This window comes from Ursus americanus, chromosome X, assembly GCF_024610735.1.
Source record: "Ursus americanus isolate L20-20 chromosome X, mUrsAme1.1.p, whole genome shotgun sequence".
In the NCBI taxonomy this organism is placed as follows: Eukaryota; Metazoa; Chordata; class Mammalia; order Carnivora; family Ursidae; genus Ursus; species Ursus americanus.
In genome coordinates this window covers 25,519,648-25,545,049 of record NC_142164.1, presented here as the reverse complement: position 1 = coordinate 25,545,049, position 25,402 = coordinate 25,519,648, and the positions used below count along the sequence as shown (strand labels likewise).

The 25,402-nt window shown below is 33.6% G+C and overlaps 1 protein-coding gene across 10 annotated transcripts in view; it reads left to right on the top strand.

The window, feature by feature from the left end:
* STAG2 (STAG2 cohesin complex component) overlaps positions 1-25,402 on the top strand; it is a 131,232-nt gene that overhangs the window by 81,108 nt on the left and 24,722 nt on the right. For all 10 annotated transcript variants that reach the window (XM_087859570.1, XM_087859571.1, XM_087859562.1 and 7 more), the window contains 16 exons: positions 1,242-1,315; positions 2,404-2,527; positions 3,353-3,451; positions 3,551-3,630; positions 7,961-8,068; positions 9,365-9,476; positions 11,407-11,524; positions 12,159-12,262; positions 13,517-13,609; positions 13,742-13,831; positions 14,431-14,634; positions 16,110-16,180; positions 16,731-16,818; positions 16,912-16,992; positions 18,660-18,752; positions 21,389-21,563. In XM_087859570.1, coding sequence (XP_087715696.1) covers positions 1,242-1,315; positions 2,404-2,527; positions 3,353-3,451; positions 3,551-3,630; positions 7,961-8,068; positions 9,365-9,476; positions 11,407-11,524; positions 12,159-12,262; positions 13,517-13,609; positions 13,742-13,831; positions 14,431-14,634; positions 16,110-16,180; positions 16,731-16,818; positions 16,912-16,992; positions 18,660-18,752; positions 21,389-21,563 — 1,714 coding nt within the window. The remainder of the gene's footprint in view (positions 1-1,241; positions 1,316-2,403; positions 2,528-3,352; positions 3,452-3,550; positions 3,631-7,960; positions 8,069-9,364; positions 9,477-11,406; positions 11,525-12,158; positions 12,263-13,516; positions 13,610-13,741; positions 13,832-14,430; positions 14,635-16,109; positions 16,181-16,730; positions 16,819-16,911; positions 16,993-18,659; positions 18,753-21,388; positions 21,564-25,402) is intronic.

Sequence of the window (25,402 nt, the reverse complement as noted above, 5' to 3'; positions counted from 1 at the left end):
TTGCCCCCCTACCTAAATTCCTCATCTTTTTCATATAGTTTGAAATGAAGAATTGGCCTTTTTACCTCTTAATTATAGTTATTAAATTTCATCAGATGATTTATTAGGTAAACATAATGAATGTCTTGGGCCTTGAAATTATGGCCCAATTCTTGGACATAAATTTAAGATTGTGAGCATTGAATGAGTGGATATAGTTAAAAGGATTTTGAGATTAAAATTCCTGTGCAAATACAAGATACTGATACTCTGGGTTAAGTTTTTGACCAGCTAGGACCTTTGATTGTTTATCTGTGCTAATGAATATAAGAAGTGTATACCCTTGGGGTGCCTGGGTGGCTCAGATGGTTAAGCGGCTGCCTTTGGCTCAGGTCATGATCCCAGCATCCTGGGATCGAGCCCCACAGAGCCCACATCAGTCTCCTGGCTCAGCAGGGCGTCTGCTTCTCCCTCTCCCTCTGCCTCTCCCCCTGCTCGTGCTCTCTCTCTCTCTGTATCTCTCCGTCTCAAATAAACAAATAAAATCCTTTAAAAAAAAGTGCAAGCTCTTGTTAGCCTTATTTGGAAATGCAAGAATATAGTCATGAAAAGAAAAAAATACATTTTACAAAAGTGTAGAACATAATCTAAGAGCTAATTGATACTTAGACTGTGAGAAAGATTTTTCTCCTCTCAAACTCTGGAACAATTTTGTTGGGAGTAGATAAGTAAACCAAGATTTTGAAATGTTTACTTGATTATTTAAGGTGAGGCTTGTTTCCTTCAAAAGAATTTAGCAGGATAACTTTTTACCAAGTTGCTTTACTTAAACCTCTTTTGCTCTGTGAGCAGGCACTAGTTAACATTATTTTTCTTTTTCAGATGATAATGACCAAGATAATGAAATATTACTATACTTTTTTGATATGAACATATATAATAGATTATATGTGGTGTAATTAATTTACTTAACAGATTTTTTATGTGCCTTTTTATAATGGAAATTTGTGAGCCTTAGAAAAGGCTAATCTAGCAGCTAAACGTTAAAAGCCAAGTCAACTATTCCAGGTATCAAGGAACTTTAGCTACCTGACCTACAACAGCTGTTAATTTTTCTGTGGTTACTGTTGTCTAGTAGAATTAAAAATTAGATGTAATCACCAAAACACTGGAGAAACCTGTATTTGTACTTGTAATGACTTTTAGATGTTGTTTTGGTTGTATTCCATTACAACTGAAAAGAAATAATGTATTCTTTTCAGCTTCAGGAAAATCAAGATGAAATAGAAAATATGATGAATGCAATATTTAAGGGAGTGTTTGTACATAGATACCGGTAAGTCAGAACATTTTTTCTACGTAATTCTTATTCTATTCAGGTTTGGATATTTAGTGGTTTAGGCAGTATAAAGTAGTAGAAAGAGCATTGGAATAAGATCAGTGTTAGAAGGTAAGTTCTTCCACTGATTGAGATACTCTAGTTATTTAACTGCTCTGAACTTGATGTTTCCTCTCTGAAAAATGGGATAACGTGCTTGTCTTGTAGCTGCCCAGCAGATGGAATCTACTTCTTTGATTAGGAGTTAGGGTACAGAATACTTAATTGCTTTTAGTAGAAACTATAGATGATGGTTCCGGACTCTGCCATTTGGATGTTATTGGGAAAATTTGGATAGATTTAAGTATTCTCTTTTACTCTTTTGAATGAGTAGAGGAAAGAAATAGGTAATTTTACCACCATTTCTGTTGTAATCTATTCTTTAAATGTTGGTGGCATTTTTATTCAACTTCTCCCTCACTTCCTCAACTTGGGAGTTATTGAATTACTTCCTTTGTGATGCCCTTTGGTCCATTCTTACCTTTTTGTCTCTGTTGTCACCATTATCTTAGTCTATTCCTCTATCATTCTCATACCTAGAGATTATTGAAGTTTTCCTAAAACATTCTTTTATTGTGTTATTCCTCTGCTCCAAAGCCTTCAATGACTCACTAGCACCTGCAGGGTGAATTCAAAATAATTTAGTCTGATGTTCAAATTGAAATGAAGCTTGGCTTCAATGTTATGTGTAACTAATTCTCTCCTGGAAAAGTATGCTTTAACCAAACTAGTGTGCCTGCTGTCTTCTGAACACACCATGCCCAGCAGGTGTGAGCAGAGGCTGGGATATGGCATGGTATAAAAGGTGGGGATCCAGTTTTGTTTGTAATTTTATTTAATTTTAAATACTTATGAGAATTATGCTTTGCCAAGGAGTCTGTAAACATTCAGGGGTCATGCTTCAGTTCTACTTTTAAATCCACAGTAATATTTAAGATAGTGGTATGTTCATACTAGGTGTGAAGTATTTGGCATGTCTTGGATAAATCACAAATCCTGATGTTACAGTGGCACTAATACACATAATTTTTCCTTCCTCCATTCAGTGATGCAATAGCTGAAATTCGAGCTATTTGCATTGAAGAAATTGGCATTTGGATGAAAATGTATAGTGATGCCTTTCTAAATGACAGTTATTTAAAATATGTTGGCTGGACTATGCATGATAAGGTAAGATATGCCCTTACAGAATGTTTATCTGTTTACACATAGGCATAGCTATCTATAGCTCTCATTCATAATGAGTTACCTGTGTATAGCTATACCTGGGACCACATTCTTGTAGGCATGTCTTTATTCTTTTCTCTCTGCTCCATGAAAACATGGTTTCTATCGCATAAAGTCCCCTAGATTTTTTAAATCTTGGTAACTGATTTAGACTTCGGTCTTGAATTATTTTTTGTAGTGAAACAAACATTAGAATCATGTAGGTGGTAGTGGTTAAGCATTTCTTATAGCTGTAAGAAGAGTCTTTATTCTTACTATGTGAGTGCTGTATACTTTTAAAAATATTCCTAACTTTTCTTCTCTCTTTATAAACATGTATCTTAGCCAGATTATAAATTCCAACTTGGCCTCTGACAGTTTTTATTTTATTTTATAGTTTTTTAATTATTCTACCTTTCTCTTAGGCTGCCTGTTCACTAGCTTTGAAGTTCTTTGCATATATCCTTTACAAATATTACTTTCTGTAAAGGAAAACTTAACTGTAAAGTATGCTACTAATGTCTTTCACAATAGTATTGCTCTGAACAGATTTTCACGAAATTTTCATTTGACATACAGAAATAATAACCCCAAAGGTATTTAGTATTAAATGCATGCATTGATTCCTATTTTTGCATTATCAAAGATAAGAGTTTCTGAAAATGAGAGTTTTGAAGAATGTGTAGAACATATTTAAAAATCAAAAGTAGAAGATACTGTGTATGTCTTAAATATTCAGGTTGAAATTATGCAAAGTTTTAATGCATTTTCTCCTCTTGCTTCATTTAGCAAGGTGAGGTAAGACTCAAATGTCTCACTGCTCTACAAGGGCTTTATTATAACAAAGAGCTTAATTCCAAACTGGAGCTTTTTACCAGTCGGTTCAAGGTTAGTATTACTTCAAGTATTTAAAAATTACCTGTTGTTTGAAAATATTTTTCCCTTACTTTTACTTTAAAAATACCTTAATTTTTTTTTTGTTCTTAGGATAGAATTGTATCTATGACCCTTGACAAAGAATATGATGTTGCAGTACAAGCAATAAAATTACTTACTCTTGTTTTACAGTAAGTATGTACTTATTGCATATTACTAATATCCAGATACTTAAATAATACATTAGACTGTGTGGTTTAAATTTATCTGGTTCTAAATTTTAATAACTTAAGTCATGGAATTTTTACAGCTGGAAGTTTAATTTTCTTATGTAAGGTTGAGAAAACGGAAAGAAGAAACCATTAGAGTAGAAAATTTTAACTGAGCTAGGAATTCATGTGTTCCCATTCTAATGGTCAGTTTCCATTCCATTTCACTGTCTCAGGTGCCCTTGAAATAAAGTTAAACACTTGAGTGTATTAAATGTGCTTACTGTATCTTGTTACACTCTTAGAAATTAGTATTTACTGAAATTTCTTTGTAAACAGTCTGAATTTAAAACATTTTATTATGTTAAAATGTAATGATGCAATTTATTTTTTCCTTTTTAAAAAATTTACCATTTTAACTTTTTGGAAAAATTTTTAAATTTTTAATTGAAGTGTAAGTTGGCAAATAATATTAAATTCATTTCAGGTGTACAGCATAGTGATTCAGTAATTATATACTTTACGAAATGCTCACCACAATATGTATATTACAGTATCACTGACTATATTCCCTGTGATGTACTTTTCATCCTCGTGACTTATTTCATAACTGAAGTTTGTACCTCTTAATTCCTTCACCCATTATGCCCATTCCCCTATTCTTTTCCCCTTTGGTAACAGTGCATGAGGCTTCCTTTTTTCCTACATTCTAGCCAACAGTGTTCTTGTCTTTTTGATACTAGCCTTTCTGACTGGTGTGAAGTGATATCTCATTGTGGTTTTGATTTGCATTTCCTTAATGATTACTGCTGTTGACCATCTTTTCATTTGTCTGTTGGTCATCTGTATATCTTTGGAAAAATGTCCTCTGCCCAGTTTTTAACCAGATTTTTTTTCATTTTTGATGTTGAGTTGTATGAGTTCTTTATAAATGCAAACAGTATGGAAGTTCCTCAAAAAACTGAAAATAGAAATACCATAGGATCTAGTAATTCCACTTCTAGGTATTTACCCAAAGACAATGGAAACACTAATTTGAACAGATATATGCACCCCCGTGTTTATTGGAACATTAGTTACCATAGCCAAGACATAGAAGCAACGTAAGTGCCCCATCAACAGATGAATGGATAGAGAAGATGTGGTATATATATATATATATATATATATATATATATATATATATATATATATATATATATGCAATGGAATATTAGTCATAAAAATTTACAATTTTAAACATAAAGTGTACAGTTTAGTAGCCTTTAGTATGTTCACCTTGCTGTGAAGCCATCACCATTATCCATATCCAGAACTATTTGTAATCATCCCATACTAAACCTTTGTACCCATTAAACACTAATTCCCCATTCCTTCCTTCCTGCCTAGCCCCTGGTGACCACTGTTGTACTTTTTATCTCTGAATTTGACTATTTTAGGTAACTCACATAAGTGGAATCTTCTCGTGTCTGTCCTTTTTTATCTGGCTTATTTCACTTAGGTATCTTCAGAGTTCATTCATGTTACAGCATATATCATGATTTCATTTACTTTTGAGGCTCAGTAATATTCCGTTGTATGTTTATACCACATTTTATTTACTTATTCATCTGTCAGTGGACATTTACATTATTACCATGATCTAAATAATAATTCCAAAGGGCATTTTTTTAACATAGCATGCTACTTCTGACACTCCTATGGAAAATTCATCATGTAATAGTAGCCAGTGAATAGTAGCCAGCGAAATTGTGATAAAAATTAATGAGTGATCACTGCCCAGTATCATTTTAAGTCATATTGTAAAACCGTAATAATTTTTAAATTTTGGTACTGGTGTGTGAATAGACTGATTAGTAGCAGAGAGTAAAGAATACAGACAAATGCAAATGAATGCAGGAACCTAGTATAGGGTGAGGGTGGCATTTCCTTTAAGAAAATAAATGATTTTTGGGGCGCTTGGGTGGCTTAGTCGGTTGAGCGTCTGCCTTTGGCTCGGGTACTGTCGGGGTCCCTGTTCTATGGGGAGCCTGCTTCTCCCTCTCCCTCTGCCTGCCAATCCCCCTGCTTGTGTGTGTGTTCTCTCTCTCTCTCTTTCTGTCAAATAAATAAATAAAATCTTAAAAAAAAAAAGAAAGAAATGGTTTTGTGACAGCTAGGTTCTGTTTTGGGAAAAATTAAATTGGATTCCCATCTCATTCCTTATACAAAAATAATTTCCAGGTGGATGACAAGTTTAAATGCAAGTAAATGAAACCATTAAAGTACTAGATGAAAACTTGGGGAAGATTAAACGTCTTTATTTTGTATGTAAAATGAGCAAGATCTCTCTGAACATGACATAAAACCTAGACATAAAATCATTGAATTAACTATGTAAAAATGAAAAATGTTTATATGAGATAAAATACCATAAACTCAGAAAACCAATGACAGATTGGTCAAAATATTTTTATCATAGGAGTCAATTTCAATAAATTAATTAAAAGAATGGAAACCCAATAATGGTCAAAAGTTAGGGAACCAGATCATGGACAGAAAGAAAACAAAACCCAATAATGGTCAAAAGTTAGGGAACCAGATCATGGACAGAAAGAAAACAAAACTTAAATATATGAAAAGCCACACTCAAGAGACATGTAGATTAAAATGAGATAATTTTTTAACCCGTTGCTTGACAAAGATACAGAAGTGTTTGGTAGTACACTGTGTTGTTGAAGCTGTGCAAAAACAGGTCCTTAAACACTGTAATGGGGGACAATAAAGTGGTATAACCTCTTTGGAGAAAAGCTTGGCAGTATCTGTATTCAAAATTTTAAATGCTCACATTCTCTAACATAGCACTGTTTGTAATAGAATTTTCTAAATAGCCTAAAGGATTATCAGTAGAGGAAGAATTAAATGTGTAAGATAATAGCTATTTTGAGCAGTCTTAACTATTGCATTTTCTTTTTTAGTTGGACTTAAAAATTTATAAATATATATATACATGTTATGAAAGTATTGAAAGAATTCTGAAATAAAGTAATAGTATTCTACATGTATTTTTGTAGCTGCTTCTTCCGTAATACTCTGTGGACATCTTTCCTTCTCATATTTTTATGAAGGATAATAGACTCATTTATGTTGATTCAGCCATTATAAATAAATAACAGCTGAAACTTGTCAGGAGCATTCCTTGTCAAACAATTAAAATGAGTGAACTACTGCACTTTAATTATACTTTAACTGATTTTATTCAATATATGTCTTTTCATTATAAAACGACACAAGTGGTTTTTTTCAGTAACAATTCAGTATTATACATAGAGTAATTTAAGTCAAAAGGCTTTCAAAACTTGAATTTTAACATACTGGTTTTGTTTCTCTCAAAAAGAAGTAATATTTCCTTAGACATCAGACTTCTGGAAACCTTGAGCACAGCAGAAAACCAAAAGGGGTCTGAGCTCCTCAACTAACCATCTACTGTACTTTAGACTTTTTTCACTGGTGGTGGTCCTATGGTTCTCAATTTACATATAGTGCTAAAAACCTAGATTGTTTATTTCACAGCAGGAGAAAAGCATATTAGGGGATAAAGAGCTGCCAGATGCCAAGACCCTGAAAGCAGAGGTTTACCCTGGGGTACTGTGGTTGATGGGCATAATGACTTTTATTTACTAAGAAGATTTTATTAGGTTTATTTTGTTCTTTAAAGATAAGATCAGGAAAATGAGCACTACATTTTAGTAAGATTTTTCCAATGGTAGATTGTAATTAAAGGTCTTTGGCACTTAAATTTTAATCATTTCAAAAAACCATTTGCATTTCCTCATATGGTGTTCAGTACATGGTGAATGAAGTATTCATCATTGTGAAGTAATTGGGCTGTTAGTGTATTTTAATGTTGAGATATTATCTTATTAATATTACTATGAAATATATAGAGAGTGTTTCCTGTGATTATTAACTCTAAGCTCTTAGAATGCCACCACTTAATTTTTTTTACAGTAGTTTATATTATTTTGTCTTGTTTTCTCTTTAGTATCCTTATCACGTTATTACTTCTCTTCAACATATATTTCTATATTCTGGTATTCACTCTAATTTTATCTCCCATTGATCTTAGATGTTGACAAAGTATTCAGCTCTTTTGTCAGGGCATGCTTTTACTGACAATGGATAATCAAATAAGGTCTTTTCTTCTTCTTTTTTTTTGTTTTAACACAAGTTAGTGAAAAGTGTACTATTTTTTAATGTATGAGCATGATCGTTGTACTCAATATCCTTAAAATTAAGTTGTTGAAACTGCTACTGCTCATTTTTTTTTTAGGAGTAGTGAAGAAGTTCTTACTGCAGAAGATTGTGAAAATGTCTACCATCTGGTTTATTCAGCTCACCGGCCAGTAGCAGTAGCAGCTGGGGAATTTCTCTACAAAAAGTAAACCTATGTTTTTGTTATTTTCTGAAGTGTACTTTTATAACAGTAATTGTACTATAATTGATACTAAAAATATATGTGATTCATTTAAAAAATTATTCATACAGGTCAAGTAGAAACTTTTACATTTTACTCTTTCCTTTAAAGGTTTCAATTCTCCAGTTTACTTGATTTATACAAGTTAAATCTTTAAAAAGGGTCTTTTAACGAATAAAATACATAAAGTACACGTAACTACATCATCACGTTAAGACCTTTTCCTAATTTTTCATTTTTTCTCCAATGTCAGCTTCTAAATATTGCTCTATTAGAAACTATTAAAAGGTTTTGCTTCAAGTGTTTGATATAGTTTGACATAACAATCCCCCAAATCCTATAGTCCTTTTTATGTTGGTATAACACCTCAGATTAAGTAGTACGGATAACAGTGTGAATATCTTACCATAGAAAACATTCAGCAAATGTTATGTAATGGCTTTTAAAGAGAACAATTTGAACCACATGGACTAAACTATATCTTTGTAAGATTTTATTAAAAGGCCTGTTTGGCAAGGGGGGAGTACGTGATGTAAGATTTTCATACTCCAGTTTTCTGTTCATTGCTATCCAGTGATACTTCTTTGTTATTTATAAGGAAAAACCACCATGATATCCATAGAAAGAGGCCACTAAATTCAGACTTTGAGATAATTGTACAAGAAGGATAGAAGGAAAATATTTGTTCAGTTTTAAAGAGATGAATATTTATCATAGATTAATGTACATAAATGGTATGGGCTAGTGTAACACTTTTACAAAAGGAAATGGTTGCATAAAATGCAGTAACCTTTTTAAAAAGAAATAATGCAGGGATGCCTGCGTGGCTCATTGGTTGGGCACCTGCTTTTGGCTCAGACTGTGGTCTCAGGGTCCTGGGATTGAGCCCCGCAGTGGGCTTCCTGCTCAGTGGGGAGCCTGCTTCTCCCTCTCCCTCTGCATGTTGCTCCACCTGCTTCTGCTCTCTTGCTTGCTTGCTCTCAAATAAATAAAATCTTTTAAAAAAGGAAATAATCCATAATTCCATAACATTAACTTGAGAAATTAATTTAAGCGGACTTAGAAGTACCATTAAGTATGAAATGAAAAAGGTTTATAGCTATTACTTACTTGGGTATCATGTTGGAGAATACCTACCCAGGTCCCATTTACTGTCTTTTATCAAAAGCTTAAATATGGAATCCAAACGGGTTTTTTAAATTTAAGAATTATGGGGTTTTTTTTTGTTGTAAAAGTAAATTTATTTTGTCTCGATCATAGGCTCTTCAGTCGTAGAGATCCAGAGGACGACGGAATGATGAAAAGAAGGGGACGACAAAGTCCAAATGCCAACCTTGTTAAGACATTGGTTTTTTTCTTTCTGGAAAGTGAGGTTAGTTGATGTTGTTCATTTTATACTTACGTTCAAAACAATTTGGAGAAGGGGTTGAAATGATGTACATCTTAAAATCTTCCACATATCACAGTAAATCTTGGATAGAATAGAGTTGTACCCATTACACAAAATTAAAAACATTCTTTTAGTAAGATGTTCAAATAATAGCATTTATGTATAGTACTAAGAGTATGAATTTTGGAGTCAGACCTGATTACCAATTGGGCTCTTCTACTTATTATTTGTATAACTGGTTTAGTTACTTAATCTTTCTAAACCTCATTTTCCTTGTAAAAATGTGGGTAATAATTTCTTAGGTAACACTGAGCTAATCCTTGTAAAAATCTTTTTTATTTTTCATGTGAAACTCTTAACACAGACTTTGCACTTTGTTCTCAGTGTTCGGTACCTGCTTTATTATTTTTGTTGTAGATAGGGATTTACATTTAACATCAGCTCTTTTAGGTTTCTCTCAGGTTGAAAATTTGTCTGTTAACCAGAATTTGAGAGGATCCAACATACATTTTTGGTGTTCATATTATGTATTATTCAATCAGTTTTAGGGTCTTTAAGTAAATTTTAAAATTTTTTCTGTATATAGAAATACAGTTGGTTTTCGCATATTGACCTCTCATCTGTAACTTTGCTAATAAATTCACTTATTTTAGTAAGTTTTTAATAGGTTCCTTGGGATTCTCTATAATAATGCAGTCAGGTCATTTGCAAATAACGTTTGGTTTACTTTTTCGTTTCCTACATTTATGCCATTTTCCCCTGGCCTTATTGAACTGATTAGGACATCCAGTAGAATGTCAAATAGAAGTGGTGAGAGTGGACGTCTTTGGATTGTTCCTGATCTTAGGGGAAAAGCGTCCAGTGTTTCTATATTGTTACTCATTATAGGTCACATGTAGTTGTTTATGTTGAGGATGTTCCTTTTTGCTGATTTTTATCATGACTGGATGTTGAATTCTGTTCAGTGCTTTTTCTGAGAAGTATTTTATTGAGATGATTATTTTATCCTTCATTAAGTTAATATTTGAATTGATTAGGGGCGCCTGGGTGGCGCAGTTGTTAAGCGTCTGCCTTCGGCTCAGGGCGTGATCCTAGCATTCTGGGATTGAGCCCCACATCAGGCTCCTCCGCTATGAGCCTGCTTCTTCCTCTCCCACTCCCCCTGCTTGTGTTCCCTCTCTCACTGGCTGTCTCTGTGTCAAATGGATGAATGAAATCTTAAAAAAAAAAATTATTTGAATTGATTGGTTTTTTTGAATGTTGAACCAATCTTGAATTCCTAGGATAAAACCTACTTAGTCATGATCTGTTATCCTTTCTATATATTGCTGGTTTCACTTTGCTAGTTTTTTGAGGATATTCCCTCTATGTTCATGTTAGATGTTGGCCTACATATTTTTTTATTCGTAATGTCTTTGACATGTTTTGGTATCATTGTAATGATAGTCCCCTAAAACAAGTTGGGAAGCTGTAGGGCCTTTTAAGCTTCACAAAATGAAGAGAAATATGCTTATATATTGAATTGATAAGTAAACTTTTTTTATGTTTGAAGTAACCATTATCACTCCCATTAAATTAAATTCACAGTATATTTTATAACTGAGTGTGGTTAACTCATATAATATTGAGTCCAAATAGGCACTACATATACATGCATATAATCTTTTCAGAATTAATTTTCTCGTTAACTATTGTAATGATTATTGTGACAAATGTTTAGTGATACTGCCTAACTGGGTTTACTTATACTCAGCAAGCTAAGGCAGTTTCTTCTTTGTGCTTTTTTCCATTTGACCTCAAAAAACAGATTTCTGTTTGAGTTTGTACATAGTGCCAACAAAGTTTCCATTCTTTTGAGTTAAGGCTAGTATACTATTTGTCTAAGAACACATTGCTCTTTTTTAAATTTTAGTTACATGAGCATGCAGCATACCTTGTGGATAGCATGTGGGACTGTGCTACCGAGCTACTGAAAGACTGGGAATGTATGAATAGCTTGTTGCTGGAGGAGCCACTTAGTGGAGAAGAAGGTAAATGGATGTTTCATTATGGTATTTTGTTGTCTACTCAGTTTTAAAAATAGATTTTACTTATTCCATTTGTTTATCTTTAATACTAAAAAGTAATTGAGAGTGCTTTGGCAGCACATATACTAAAAAGTAATTGAGGGGTGCCTGGTGGCTCAGTCGGTTGGGCATGTGACTCTCAGGGTCATGAGATTGAGCCCCATGCTGGGCACAGAGTCTGCTTGAGATTCTTCCCTCTCCCTCTCTCTCTCTCTGCCCCTCCCCTGCTTGAGTATTTTCTCTCTCTCTCTCAAATAAATCTTTAAAAAAAAGTAATTGAAAATCTTTGTGAATAATTTTGTTTTCATATACACGAATATTACGAAGAAAGATGTAGTTGCTGTCAATATTGAATTTTTTAAAAAGTTTTTCTGGTATCCGTGTTCATATTTTCTTTGGTCAAATTGTGGACCAGTGGTACACAGATTTGTACTGTTCAGTAAAGTTTACCTAGTTCTCATCCTGTCTGTGATACAGTAATGGGATTTTCTTTAGTACATTAGGTCAGATTCTGTCACAGGCAGAAGGATTGTTGTGTAATACTTATAAGTAGCATATAGGGAAAAGAAATAGGTTAATTCTTTCTGATTTTTTTCAGCACTGACAGACAGACAAGAGAGTGCTCTGATTGAAATAATGCTTTGTACCATTAGACAAGCAGCTGAATGTCATCCCCCTGTGGGAAGAGGGACAGGAAAAAGGGTATGTTGGTATAGTTTCACTATTCTAAGGTGTGTTTCTCCTTTTGATATGATTTTAAAAAAATTCTTGCATGTAACTATAGAGCCAGATTTTTGAATCTTACATTTTATTTTTCTGATGATCTTTGCTAATACGTATGTGTTAGAAGTAAATTTTAAAGCATTAGCAGTTTGGGAAATTTGAGTTCCTTCCATGAGATACTTTGTTAGTTACTACAGGAGATAAAGTGATTGCTCTCAAGACTAAATATAGCTCACTGTTTTAGAATGGTGCATTTTTGCATTTTAGTTTCTTTATAGATTTGCTTTCTTTTTCTTTTAATAAAAATTAGGAATTAAGGGCACCTGGGTGGCTCAGTCGGTTAAGCAGCTGCCTTTGGCTCAGGTCATGATCCCAGGGTCCTGGGATCGAGCCCCCCGTTGGGTTCCCTGCTCAGCTGAGAGCCTGCTTCTCCCTTTCCCTCTGACTGCCAATCTGCCTACTTACACTGTCTATCTCTCTGTCAAATAAATAAATAAAATCTCTAAAAAAATTAAAAAGTTAGGAATAAAAACATATTATTCATCAAAATGGAGAAATTCCTGTTTCCTTGGATTATATTTTAATGTATCACTGCAAAAGTTCACATATATTTGTGTTGTAGACCAACAGTTCCACAGCCTTTGAAACTTTTTTGAATTGAGGCACAAAAATATATTGTCACATAGTATACATCTATATATGTGCATTTGTGTATAACTGAAAAGTTCTTCAAACAATACTTATGGTATGTGACACATTCTATTTTATTTTGTTTTCTACTTTTTTTCTTCTTTTTCTAATTGATGATAGAATTCATGCTATCATGAGTGAATTCATGTTGAATTCATAACCCATGGATCACGGCCCACAGCTTAGAGTCGGCTGAAATGCTACTCAGTCCCATTACCATATAAGCTCCTAAACTACATTTCCTGTTCCTAACTACTGCTTGATTTGTCTAATGGTAGTGTTGGTTAGTCTAATTGGGTATTGATTTTGCCTCTAGAACTAGTCGAAGTTTTTTTTTGCTGTTACTTTAAGTGGCTCTTTAAAAAATATTGTGCAGGTTGTTCTCTGTTACTCTTGGGTTTCAAGTTTTATAGTAGAAATTTTAGTATCCGTCACTTAAAATGTAGTTTCATTACTTATTTTCTATGTCTTAACTTAAACTTGAGCACCTAACAGTGTTATTAGGCTTAATAAATACTTAAAAGCATTGTTGTGTTGCTTTAGGTGCTGACAGCGAAGGAGAAGAAGACCCAGTTGGATGACAGGACAAAAATCACTGAACTTTTTGCTGTGGCCCTTCCTCAGTTATTAGCTAAGGTAAGTTTGTGTAATAGAAGAGTATTTGTAAGAAATTACAGGTTTTGTTTGGAAATGTGAAACAGATTTTTATCATAATGTTTACTTAACATTATTGTGATGTTTTGACATTTTTTTCTTTAAATTTCAAAGTACTCTATAGATGCAGAAAAGGTGACTAACTTGTTGCAGTTGCCTCAGTATTTTGATTTGGAAATATATACCACTGGACGATTAGAAAAGGTACAATGTTTTCTCTGTATAAAAACACCTTGAAGAAAGACTACTAGTTTAGTTCATCCCATCATATTGTTTTATATTTTTTTGAAACTTCTAATGTTAAAGGAAACCTACATTTTATATATTTTCTTTATTTTTTATAAGTTGGATTTAGAGAATGGCATTAATGAGGCTTCCCTTTGATTCATGTTCATATCCATGCCCTCATTCCTAGACATTATTTGACTATATCTGAGAGATTTATGGAGATTGGGGGTAGGTAACTGGATAATAACAATTATAAAATGAAAGCAGTTAATATTCATTGAATACTTTTACTATGTTCTGGGAACTATTATCAACTCTTTGTATTAACATTCTCACCAACGTCCTATGAGACAGGTAACGTTATTTCCATTAAAGCTGAGGAAATAAGTGTGGGTGGGTCAGTGTATTTATTAACCACGGCTAGGAAAACACATCAAAATGTATGCCTTACTTGTACAGTTACTATTTTTGAAGCTTTTCACCACAGTAGTGTAGTCTTTCTGTGCCTGTCATATGTACCTTAGTTTTTTCTAATACGTACCTTAGTTTTAATGACAAAAACTTTGATTTTGCAGCATTTGGATGCCTTATTACGACAGATCCGGAATATTGTAGAGAAGCACACAGATACAGATGTTTTGGAAGCATGTTCTAAAACTTACCATGCACTCTGTAATGAAGAGTTCACAATCTTCAACAGGGTAGATATTTCAAGAAGTCAACTGATAGATGAGTTGGCAGATAAATTTAACCGGCTTCTTGAAGATTTTCTGCAAGAGGTATATATTAAAAGTATTTTGTCAGTTGGGTCCCTGTCCTTCAGTAACTGAATTAGTCACCATTCCTGGTGATAGTCCCTAGCAGTATGTTGAAAAATATTTGGACATTTTGTTCTTCGAGTCATCATACTACTATTACTCCTCCACCAAAATGGGAAGGTGGTAAGAATCTGTGACTTGGAGATGGTTAAAGCAAAACTATTACCCCACCCCTTTTTTAACTTTAAAGAAAAATCATCTCAGAAGTTACCAGGGTTTAGCTGAACTAGAGGCTGTTAGGCAACAGGGTGTAAATGGAACAGAAAAGGAGAGCTAGGCTATGGCCATGTAGCCTAAAAAAGTAGGCTATTTCTTAGTGTTTTGGTGGTGTTAGTAAGGAAAGGTAATTAATGATCTTTGATATAAAGCCTTGATAAATTGCTGTTATAGCCACTGTTGATTTTGGGGTTTCCTGTGTTGTTTTATTTCCAAAGAAACTTAAAGTGTGGCACTCAAATACATATGTAGTGGGTTTTTTTACTTCTTTCTGGAAATATGTACTTAACAGTTTAATTGACTTGCATAAAATAAAATGTCATAATTCTCAAATTAATGCATTTAGCTTTTGTCACATCACTTTTGTCATTAATGTTGCAAAAATCATACGAACTTTGTAATTTTCAGTTTTCTTGTTTAACAGTTACTTCTTAAGCTTTCTTTTTGTGTATGTGTAACATTCCATGCTTACTAAATTTTGCTTAACTGGAGGTTTGTGCAAATAAGTTAATGTATAGTGATCACATTCTTAGTTTAAAAATGTGATGGCTGTACTCTTGATTGTGGTTAGGACAAGTTAATTTAAAATCAAGCAGTGGGTTAATTAAGTTTAATTACTTGTGTAGAAAAATTAAAGTTTAGAAACAAGCATTTTTTGAGAGACTTGGGGTTCAGAACAGTATGTTTGATAGTGTTTTAAAAAATTTATAAGTTTCATGCAGTAAGACTTATAAAATTTTCAAAAACTTTAAGTTACTCTTAATTGGAAAATTGATATCCAGAAAGGACTAGCGCATATCTAGTCTTTATTAGGAAGGTTTTTTCCAAATTGTTATTGGTCTGATATGTCTTTCTAGGTGTTGTCTTTATGATCTCTTGCTTGTCCTTTACTGTATTTTTCTTTATTGTTCTAATGCCTTTTTTACTGTGAAAGACTAAATGTCTTCATAGTTTTATGTCAAGGTTACTTTAAAGGAGAGGGGAGAATGTCATTCAGTGTTTCTCTCTTGGGTATAATATACCAGTGATAACAACTCTGTTGACTCATTACTCCAGCTATATTGCTTTAAATTTGGACAGATCTAGGTATTGAATGAGAAAGCTAATTTGTGGTGTTAAGTTATTCTTTCTTTTCAAGGTGGTATCACTAGTGTGGTAGTCTTAAGGTTTTTTACTTTGGGTTATTAAGATTTAATATTATGTATAATTAATATTCATAGGGTGAAGAACCTGATGAAGATGACGCATATCAGGTATTGTCAACGTTAAAGAGAATCACTGCTTTTCATAAGTAAGTTGAATTTTAATGTTTCTGATTTCTTAAAACTGTAGTAAAACAAAACCAACTTGCATGTTTTAGGGTTATAATGTTATCATTCTGCTAGATTTCTTTTTTTAAATAATTTTTTAAAAGATTTTATTTATTTATTTGTCAGAGAGAGAGAGAAAGAGAGAGAATGTACAAGCAGGAGGAGCAGCAGGCGGAGGGAGAGACAGGCTACCCCTGAGCAGTGAGCCCAATGGGTGACTTGATCCCGTCCTGGGATCATGACTTGAGCCAAAGGCAGACGCTTAACCAACTGAGCCACCCAGGCATCCCAGTTCTGCTAGATTTCTTGTGCTTTTATATAAAAAGTAGTTGATAGAGTCATGTTTTGAATTGGGGAGTAATTGACAAATAATCAACCAGCATACTTTTTAAAAAATACATATTTGTTGTTGTTATGGGTGCATGTTACAAAGTTTGCTGTATTTACTTTGACAGCATTTTGTTAACATTCAAGTCCAGAATAAAAGTGATTAAGCATAACTTTTAAATACAATTTGATTCTTTTTTACAGTGCCCATGATCTCTCAAAGTGGGATTTGTTTGCTTGTAATTACAAACTGTTGAAAACCGGAATTGAAAATGGAGACATGCCTGAGCAGGTTTTTATTTATTTTCAAGTTACATATTTAACTTCGAGAATGGATACTTGGGACTTTGTAGTTTTAAGTGTATTCTCTTGCTTCTTTTTACAGATTGTTATTCATGCACTGCAGTGTACTCACTATGTAATTCTTTGGCAGCTTGCAAAGATAACTGAAAGCAGCTCTACAAAGGTTTGTGGTAGTCCAGTGGAGTTCTTACTACATTAAATATCATTAACTGTTTTCAGCAAACTTTTAATAAGATCAGTTATTTCAGTAAAGTCTTGCTTATATCTACATTACTGTTTAGGCATGTGTACCATTAGAAAGTTATGTTTGTAGTTTGATGTATATTCAGTGAAAGAACATTAATATGTTTCAAGGTATGGTTTTAAATTTAAAAATTTTCACATTTTTAGGTGGCATAATTTATGTATTTCTGTATGTTCTCAAAAATATTGAGAACATATAGAAATATAGATTTTGTAAATTATGTCTAAGAGCTTTTGAAACAAGCATACAGCTGTTGGATTATCTAAATTGATGATAATAAGCCGGCTGCCCCTAGATCATCTTAGGCCTCAGTATTATTTTGGGATCACGTTGTTCATATGCAGGATCTTCCTTCCGATGTTCCAGATTCATTGTAGATCACTTTCTGGTTGAGTATAATGTGCCAGCTACTGGGTAATAGAACTTTCAGAATTTTGTCAATAATGGCAATCTTTGATGTGTTTAGTAATTGAACTAAACAGTACTGCCTTTTTCATTTGTAATCGACTGAGCCACCCTAGGTGCCCCTTGCCTTTTTCATTTGTAAACTGGAAACTTTAAACATTATACTTGTAGTAGATGTAGCCTTAAATATTATTTGGGTGCATTTTTATAAATACTGTGCAACATCTAGGAGATAGAGAATTCGTTGTTCATAGCTTTTTTTCCTCAAAAACAATTGTCTTGATAATAAGTTTCTTTTGCATAAAATCACAGAATAATTATAAATGCTTGGAATTTTTCTGAGCTTTTAAAGTGCAAGAAATGGATATTTCCGCCTTGAAAAAGCAATTCAGTATTGCTGTTAGTGTATTTTTTGTCAAATAACTAAGAAACTTATTTAGCTCAATATCAAGCTTACAGTAGGAACAACAACTGTATTAGCAAATTCAATTGCTCACCTAAGTTAAAAACATTGAATTAAAAATCAAAATGGTGAAAGAGATTATATTTTGAGTAGAGAGAAAAGGGTAAAAATGAATGATACTAAATACAAAATTATTCTGAAGTTTGGTTAAATTTTCTTTACCAAATCAATCAAGTTAATCCAGTTTTTAGGAAAAGATTTATCTTTTTAGTATGTTTACAAGACATTAATTTTTTTTTAATTGAGTAATACTACAAAACTGATTTTTGTCTATCTCTATATTTAAAAAGTACAACTGGTATCCTTCAAATAAGAAATGAAAGATGCTGTCTCTTTTATTAATTAATTTCTTCTGTTCATCAGTTGGCTACCCTTCAAATTACAAAACAAGGATGGAGCATTAATCTTTACTGTTTAAGCATTCTGAGGTAGTAGATTTGTTAAAGATAGCCATATACAGTTATAGGTTTTCTTATTTTAAAGGACACAGACCACTTAGGACATTATACTATAATATACCTGATATTTTTAAGGTTGCAGTTTGTTGCGATTTTTTAAGAAAAATGGTATAATTTGGTTTTTTTCTTTCTGATAAATAAGATTTTAATGTACAAGCAGAGTAAATATAGTTAAATATATGATAATATTTTATGTAATTTGAAGTATCTTGTGTACTAAATGAGGTTTTTATACAATTGTTCATGTTAAATTTTTCAAGGAGGACTTGCTGCGTTTAAAGAAACAGATGAGGGTATTCTGTCAGATATGTCAGCATTACCTGACCAACGTGAATACTACTGTTAAGGAACAGGTTAGTAATTACTGTAGGTAGCCATCTTTTGTAAGCAACCCTTAATAAATACCTGAACTAATACAGAAAATTGAAGTAATATTGAGGTCGAGCAAAGCAGAAATGTCTTGTATCTGTCCATCTATATGATACTCAAAAAACAGATTAATAATTTCATATAGAGTTTATAAATTCTATGATAAATTAATAACTGTGGTTATTTTATGTTATTATTTATGACTCACTTGGTAAACAGACCCATATATACAAATTAATTGTATGAAATTACATAAGTTATTCTTGAAATTAACAAGCAAGTATGCCTCAGGGAAGGAAATGGGTCCATGTGGTTTTGTCATCTCTGAGAATATTATCAGATCGATATTGACATTCCTGCCCATCCTGATTGTGTACGTTATTTTTTCTTATGTGGACTTTGTCTGAAATAAAAATTTTAATCATTTCCCTGCCTTCGAAGTGTTACCTTTGCACTTCATATGCCCTCATTCTGGAAATACATTGTTACCTGTTGCCGTAGTTAGTTTTCCCATCTGTAAAATGAATTCTGATCCTGGGATTGAGAGCCTATTTAGTTTTAATCCCCTAATAGAGGATTAAGCTTTTTTGTATATATGCTTTTTAAATGCTTCTATGGAGAAGACATTTTTATAATCAAAAAATAATAATGATACAGTCAAAGTGGTTACAGTGATTTCAAGGTTTTTTGACCATTTCATTCTCCTTAACCTTTGCATATTGGGGGAGAGCCCCAGCAGTCATCACAAGTGCTATTTTCAGCAGTTTGTGTTATGTTGGATACTGTTTGTTTATTTTTATTTTTTTATTTTTGGTGTAACTCTTTACTTTAAATTAGGGAGTATTTACTTCTTACAGCAGGGAGTATTTACTTCTTAAAGCTGTGAAAGTATTTAAGATATGGTCATTCAGCTACAAAGTGATTAGTAAAGTCCTTCAACCTTTTGATTGTCAGTTGTCTTTATTTTATTTTAAAATATCAAAACTGATTTCAGTGAAATACATTTGGAGTTTTATATTTAAAAATTCACATTCAGTGTCCAACTGTTAATTTCATTTTTCTTCTTCCAACTCCCACTGTTCCCTCCCATACATGTATGCTTGAGCGTAAATAAATTAGAAGATACTAAATGGCCAAGATCCAGTTACTGACTTTCACGCTTTTCTTGCAAAAGTATGAAGTATATTCCTATAATTATTACATTGCTGAATTCTTCAGTCTTAAGTATGTAGTTTTGAATTGTATTAATAAAAGATTTGGAAATTTAATTTCCATCTGTACAATTCACATGAAAGGAACAAAAGTTTCTGTAGGTAGTAAATTGAATTTAGAGTTAAATTCTTAGGATAAGATTTTAATGAGGTATACATTGATCCAAAATTTATAACATGAAATATTCCTCTTTGTTTTCATATGTCACCCAGATATTCAGTTTAGTATTCCCTGTTTCTTACAGTGTTAACACAATTCCTTATGGGGTATCATATGTAACCTCCTATGTAATCTTTTGTTCAAGCCTTGGCAATTAATTATAATTATTTGGTCATAAAATATCTTGTGTATCAGTCTTCCTAACAGCTCCTAGAAATATGTCCTGGTTAGTTCACTTGACCTGCCAGTTCACTTACTAGTAAATATCACCAGGCTTATCATTTTGTTTTCTTACTGTGTATGTTGCAAAAATTTTTGTAAACTCAGATATCCTGTTGGGTATAAATGACTACTATAATCGTAAAATGAGGAAAGACAAAGAGGAGGTAAAAGCATATAAAGTAAAAGAGAAAAAAAGTAAATGTGGTTAGTTCCAAGAAGGTAAAAACATTATTGAGATCTCCTTTGTGCTCTATTGTCTGTCTAGCAGTAGTCTTCTTTAAATGTAATTCGCTATTGACTTTGTGACCCCTAAATCCTATTTTTGTTACCCTTTCCCAATAGATAATTAAAAATTTCCAGTTTTCCTCTGAATACTTTTACCAGTGTTTGACTCCATTTAAAACTCCTAGCAGAGTTTTTATAAAGCTCCTTGAGCTGTAACTTTGGCTTTATATTTGTTATGATATTAACAGGTTTGTCTGATGAGTAAATAAGCAGGCATATAGTTCGTTGTGTTTTTTTCTACTTAATCACTACACATATTGAGAATGAAAGTGCTTAAAAAGTACCAAGGACTTTGTGATCTCTCTTCTAGGAGGTAATTGATCTCCTTGGTGTAAGTTTGTTTTCCATAGAGGAAAGGAATGGTACCAAGTTTATATGTTATTTCATATTTAGGGATGGATACTATGAGGCATCGTCATATAGTGTAGAGTGGGATTTGGAGTCAGAAAACCTGATATTGAGTCCTGACTACATGTTTTGGTAGTGTTAACATATTGTACAAGTCACTTAAAGTTGCTGAAAATAATATTTGTGAAATTACCTTGCAGTTAGTGAAGCGTGATTGCAAATACGAGTAATCATTATTACAGAAATTACATTCCTCAGCTTTAAAAACTTAGGAAAATACTATACACTGATTTTTCTTAAAAGTTGGATTCTGTTTCTGTGTTAAATATATGTTACTTGCGGCAGTTGGTGAGAAACCTTGGATTATAGCACACTGTCCTTTTTTTTTTAATAGGCCTTCACTATTCTATGTGATATTCTGATGATCTTCAGCCATCAAATTATGTCAGGAGGGCGTGACATGTTAGAGCCATTAGTTTATACCCCTGATTCTTCATTGCAGTCTGAGTTGCTCAGCTTTATTCTGGATCATGTCTTCATTGAACAGGATGATGATAACAACAGCGCAGGTAATTTTATTGGCATCTTTTTGTTAAGTCTTTGCATCCACCATAAATTTAAGTCACAGTAATGTAAAGTGTTGTAATACTATTTGATATTTTATTCTGAAAATATGAAACACAGGTCCATGTTCTAGCACATTTGTATTAATTTTTTGTAATATTGTAAAGACAAGGTGATACCTCAGGGCGTAGGCTTTGGAGTCAGATCTTTGCTTCTCACTAGCCCCAAGCCTATTTTTCTAATTTGTAGCTCCCTCACAGAGCTGTATGAATTAATTGAGCAAAGTGACTTGTGCAGTGCCTGGGCATGAAGTAGGTACTCAGTAAAATTTACTCCCTCCTCCCCTTAGTCACTGGTAATACCAATTTTCAGGTAGTTTGAACAGAATAAAGTGTTTCTTTAAGTAACATTTTTGTTGTATACTGTTATAATGTAGGTTTTCATATTTTGGGGGGCATTAAACTATGTAATTTCTCAATGTTAGAAGATGTTTGAAGTTGCTCTATAAATGACTGGGGCAGAACAGAATGTTCGTAGGCAAATAATCCCACCAGTCTTGCCTAGTGTTAAGTTATTGCTCTTTCTACCCTAATTACATACACAGATGTCTTACTTGAATAAGAGGTCATGGAAAAGTGTTGGGTGGCTTCTTTCTGGGTTTGGTTTTAATTTGAAGTTATACTTGAAGGACAGTATAACATCAGTATATGTGAATCTCCATACATATACTGACATACCACTGCAAATCAGATTATAAATACATATAATTTTAGACATGGCTTTTGGCTTATTTTCAATAAAGAACTTTGTTATTGTGTATTTAAACTTAGCCAGAAGGGAATTGAGAAACCTAGAGTAGCAAAAACTGTTGTCAAAAGTCCATGTACTAAAGTTTATATGCTTAAAATTTTTTACCTTTTACTTTGAGTTGATGGTTTAATTACTTTTATTTTTAACATTTATTTGACATTTATTGGTCAGGCAGTACACTAGATGCTATGGATATCAAAAAATGAGACAAGGGCTTTTCCTTTAAGAATTCAATTCAAGTGGAAAAGACAGATCTAAAAACAAATAGTTATAATGCAGTTTGATAAGTAATAGAAGCATGTTCACATTGTTATGGGCGTGTAGAAGAAGTTTTACCTGATCTGGGAGTCAAAACATCATTGAAATACAAGCTAACATCTGAAGCGGATCCTAAAAGATGAGTAGGAGTTTTTAAAACTTCTTTGGGAAAGTATAGTTGCATTCCAAAAATTGATAACAAAATCAGTTTTGGTGTATAACCCTTTCGTTACAGTTGGGGGACTGCCTCTCTGCTTCATTTACACCAGAATGAGAACTAGAATGAGAATAAGCTTGCCAATAGGTCTGAATTTTCTAGGAGCTTCTTGAAATTATGCTCAGTCTTATCTCCGTGGCCTTTTTTTTCCCTATTGAAAAATGACATGTATTCCAGTTTTTTGGAAAAATGTAAAATATAATGTTATTTGTCCATGTCTACCACCAGCATTTGTCAAATTTTGCTGTTCGTTACTAATTTTTTTAGGGGGGTGGATAAAGTATAAATACAAAAGCAGCCCTCATTTGTATCCCTACCCAATTCTTTTATTTTTCCCTGGAGATAACTGCTATCCTGAAATTGGTGTTATCATGCCTTTGCATTTTAATTTTATTATACCAGGAGTTTATATATCTGTTAACAATATATAGTTTATTTTCTGTTGTTAGCTTCCATATAAATGGTATTATGTTGAACATTTTATTTTGCATCTTGTTTTTTTACATTAACATTTTTGAGATTTGTCAGTGATAGCTTATTCATCTTGACTGCTGAATATTGTATAATATGAATTAACCCTACTTTATCTAGTTTTTTTTTAAAGATTTTATTTATTTATTTGACAGTGAGAGAGCACAACCAGGGGGAGTGGCAGAGGGAGAGGGAGAAGCAGGCTCCCTGCTGAGCAGGGAGCCTGATGCGAGGCTCGAACCCAGGACCCTGGGATCATGACCTGAGTTAAAGGCAGACGCTTAGCCGACTGAGCCACCCAGGCGCCTCACTTTATCCTTTTTTTTAAAAGATTGCATTTATTCCTTTTAGAGAGAGAGAGCGCGAGCAGGGAGGGGCAGAGGGGGAAGGTGAAAGAATCTGAAGAAGATTTTACACTGAGTGCTGAGCCCAACATGGGGCTCAGTGGGGCTTGATCCCATGACTGCAAGACCATGACCTGAGCTGAGACCATGACCTGAGCTGAAACCAAGAGTTGGATCCTTAAACTGACTGAGCCACCCAGGCACCTACTTTATCCATTTTATGTATGTATGTATGTATGTATTTATTTGAGAGAGCGAGAGCCAGAGAGCACGAGCGGGGTGAGAGAGCACAAGGAAGGGCAAAGGGAGAAGCAGACTCCCTGCTGAGCAGGGAGCCTGATGCGGGCTCAATCCTGGGACTCCAGGATCATGACCCGAAGGCAAGCGCTTAACCGACTGAGCCACCCAGGCGCCCCATCCATTTTTATATTGACGAACATTTAGGTTGTTTTCAATTTTCTCCCTGTTACGAATAGCGTACAACAAATGTTCTTATACTTAGCTGCTTGAGCACATGTGCAAATGCTTTTCTTTCTTTCTTTCTTTTTTTTTTTTTATTTGATAGGGACAGCCAGTGAGAGAGAGAACACAAGCAGGGGGAGTGGGAGAGGAAGAAGCAGGCTCCCAACGGAGGAGCCTGATGGCGGGGCTCAATCCCAGAATGCCGGCATCACACTCTGAGCCTAAGGCAGACGCCTAATGACTGAGCCACCCAGGGGCCCCATGCAGATGCTTTTCTAGTGCATACCTAAGAGTGGAATTGCCAGATTATATAGTCTTTGCGCATCTTAAATTTGAACACATGTTGCAAAAAAATTCTCCAGAATGGTTGTATTGTTTTATTCTCCTACCAGCATGCGTTTCCATTGATTTTCATACTCCTCTAACCTCTGGCGTTGTAGACGCATGGTTATTTATTTGGTTTGTTAGCCCGTGTATATTACGTGAGAAGGAGAGAGTAAAAGAGAGTGCTTCTAGAGGCACTGACAACACAGAATAATAATGGCAGTTGACATCTATGAAAGGCCCAGTATGTTAGATACTTCTCTAACGTTTTTTAATCCCCACAAGAGAATAGGTGGGTAGTTTTTGATGAGAAGTGAAAAAAAACCCAGGGTGCCTTGACTGGCTCAGTCAGAAGAGCATGTAACTCTTGATTTCAGGGTCGATTTCAGGGTCATGAATTCAAGCCCCATGTTGGGTTGTAGAGATTACCCCCCCATACACACACCCCTTAAAAGGAAAAGGCAAAAAAAAAAACCCCAAAATCAGAGCTCAGAAACTCTTAATATCTGGGTAATTTAGTCTGTAGGGGGAAAACATCTACATAGGTGTACTTCCTAAGAGTAGTACTAAACAGTGAATAGAAACAGTATTGTATCCATTATAATCATGGAAACATTTAGAAGAAGCTTATATATTCAGTGTAATCTTCTGAAAGAGTAAACAGTACATTCTAGGTTTCTAAGCAAATGGCTTTGGGATTCTGGAATATGCGCTTATGATAAAACTTTTTCTGATGGTCTGTCTTAAATTCCTGTTCTCAAAATTTGGTTTTAACTTTCTAGCAGTTATTGAGGATTATCAGAGATAGGGTGAAATAAACATTTGTTTTAAAGAACATTTTTATTTTACAAATTATTTTTTCCATATTGGGAACCTTATATTGAAGACCTAGCAGGATATTCACCTATAGTTCACAAAGGAGGAAATTTAAATGGCTAATAAACGCACAAAAAAACTT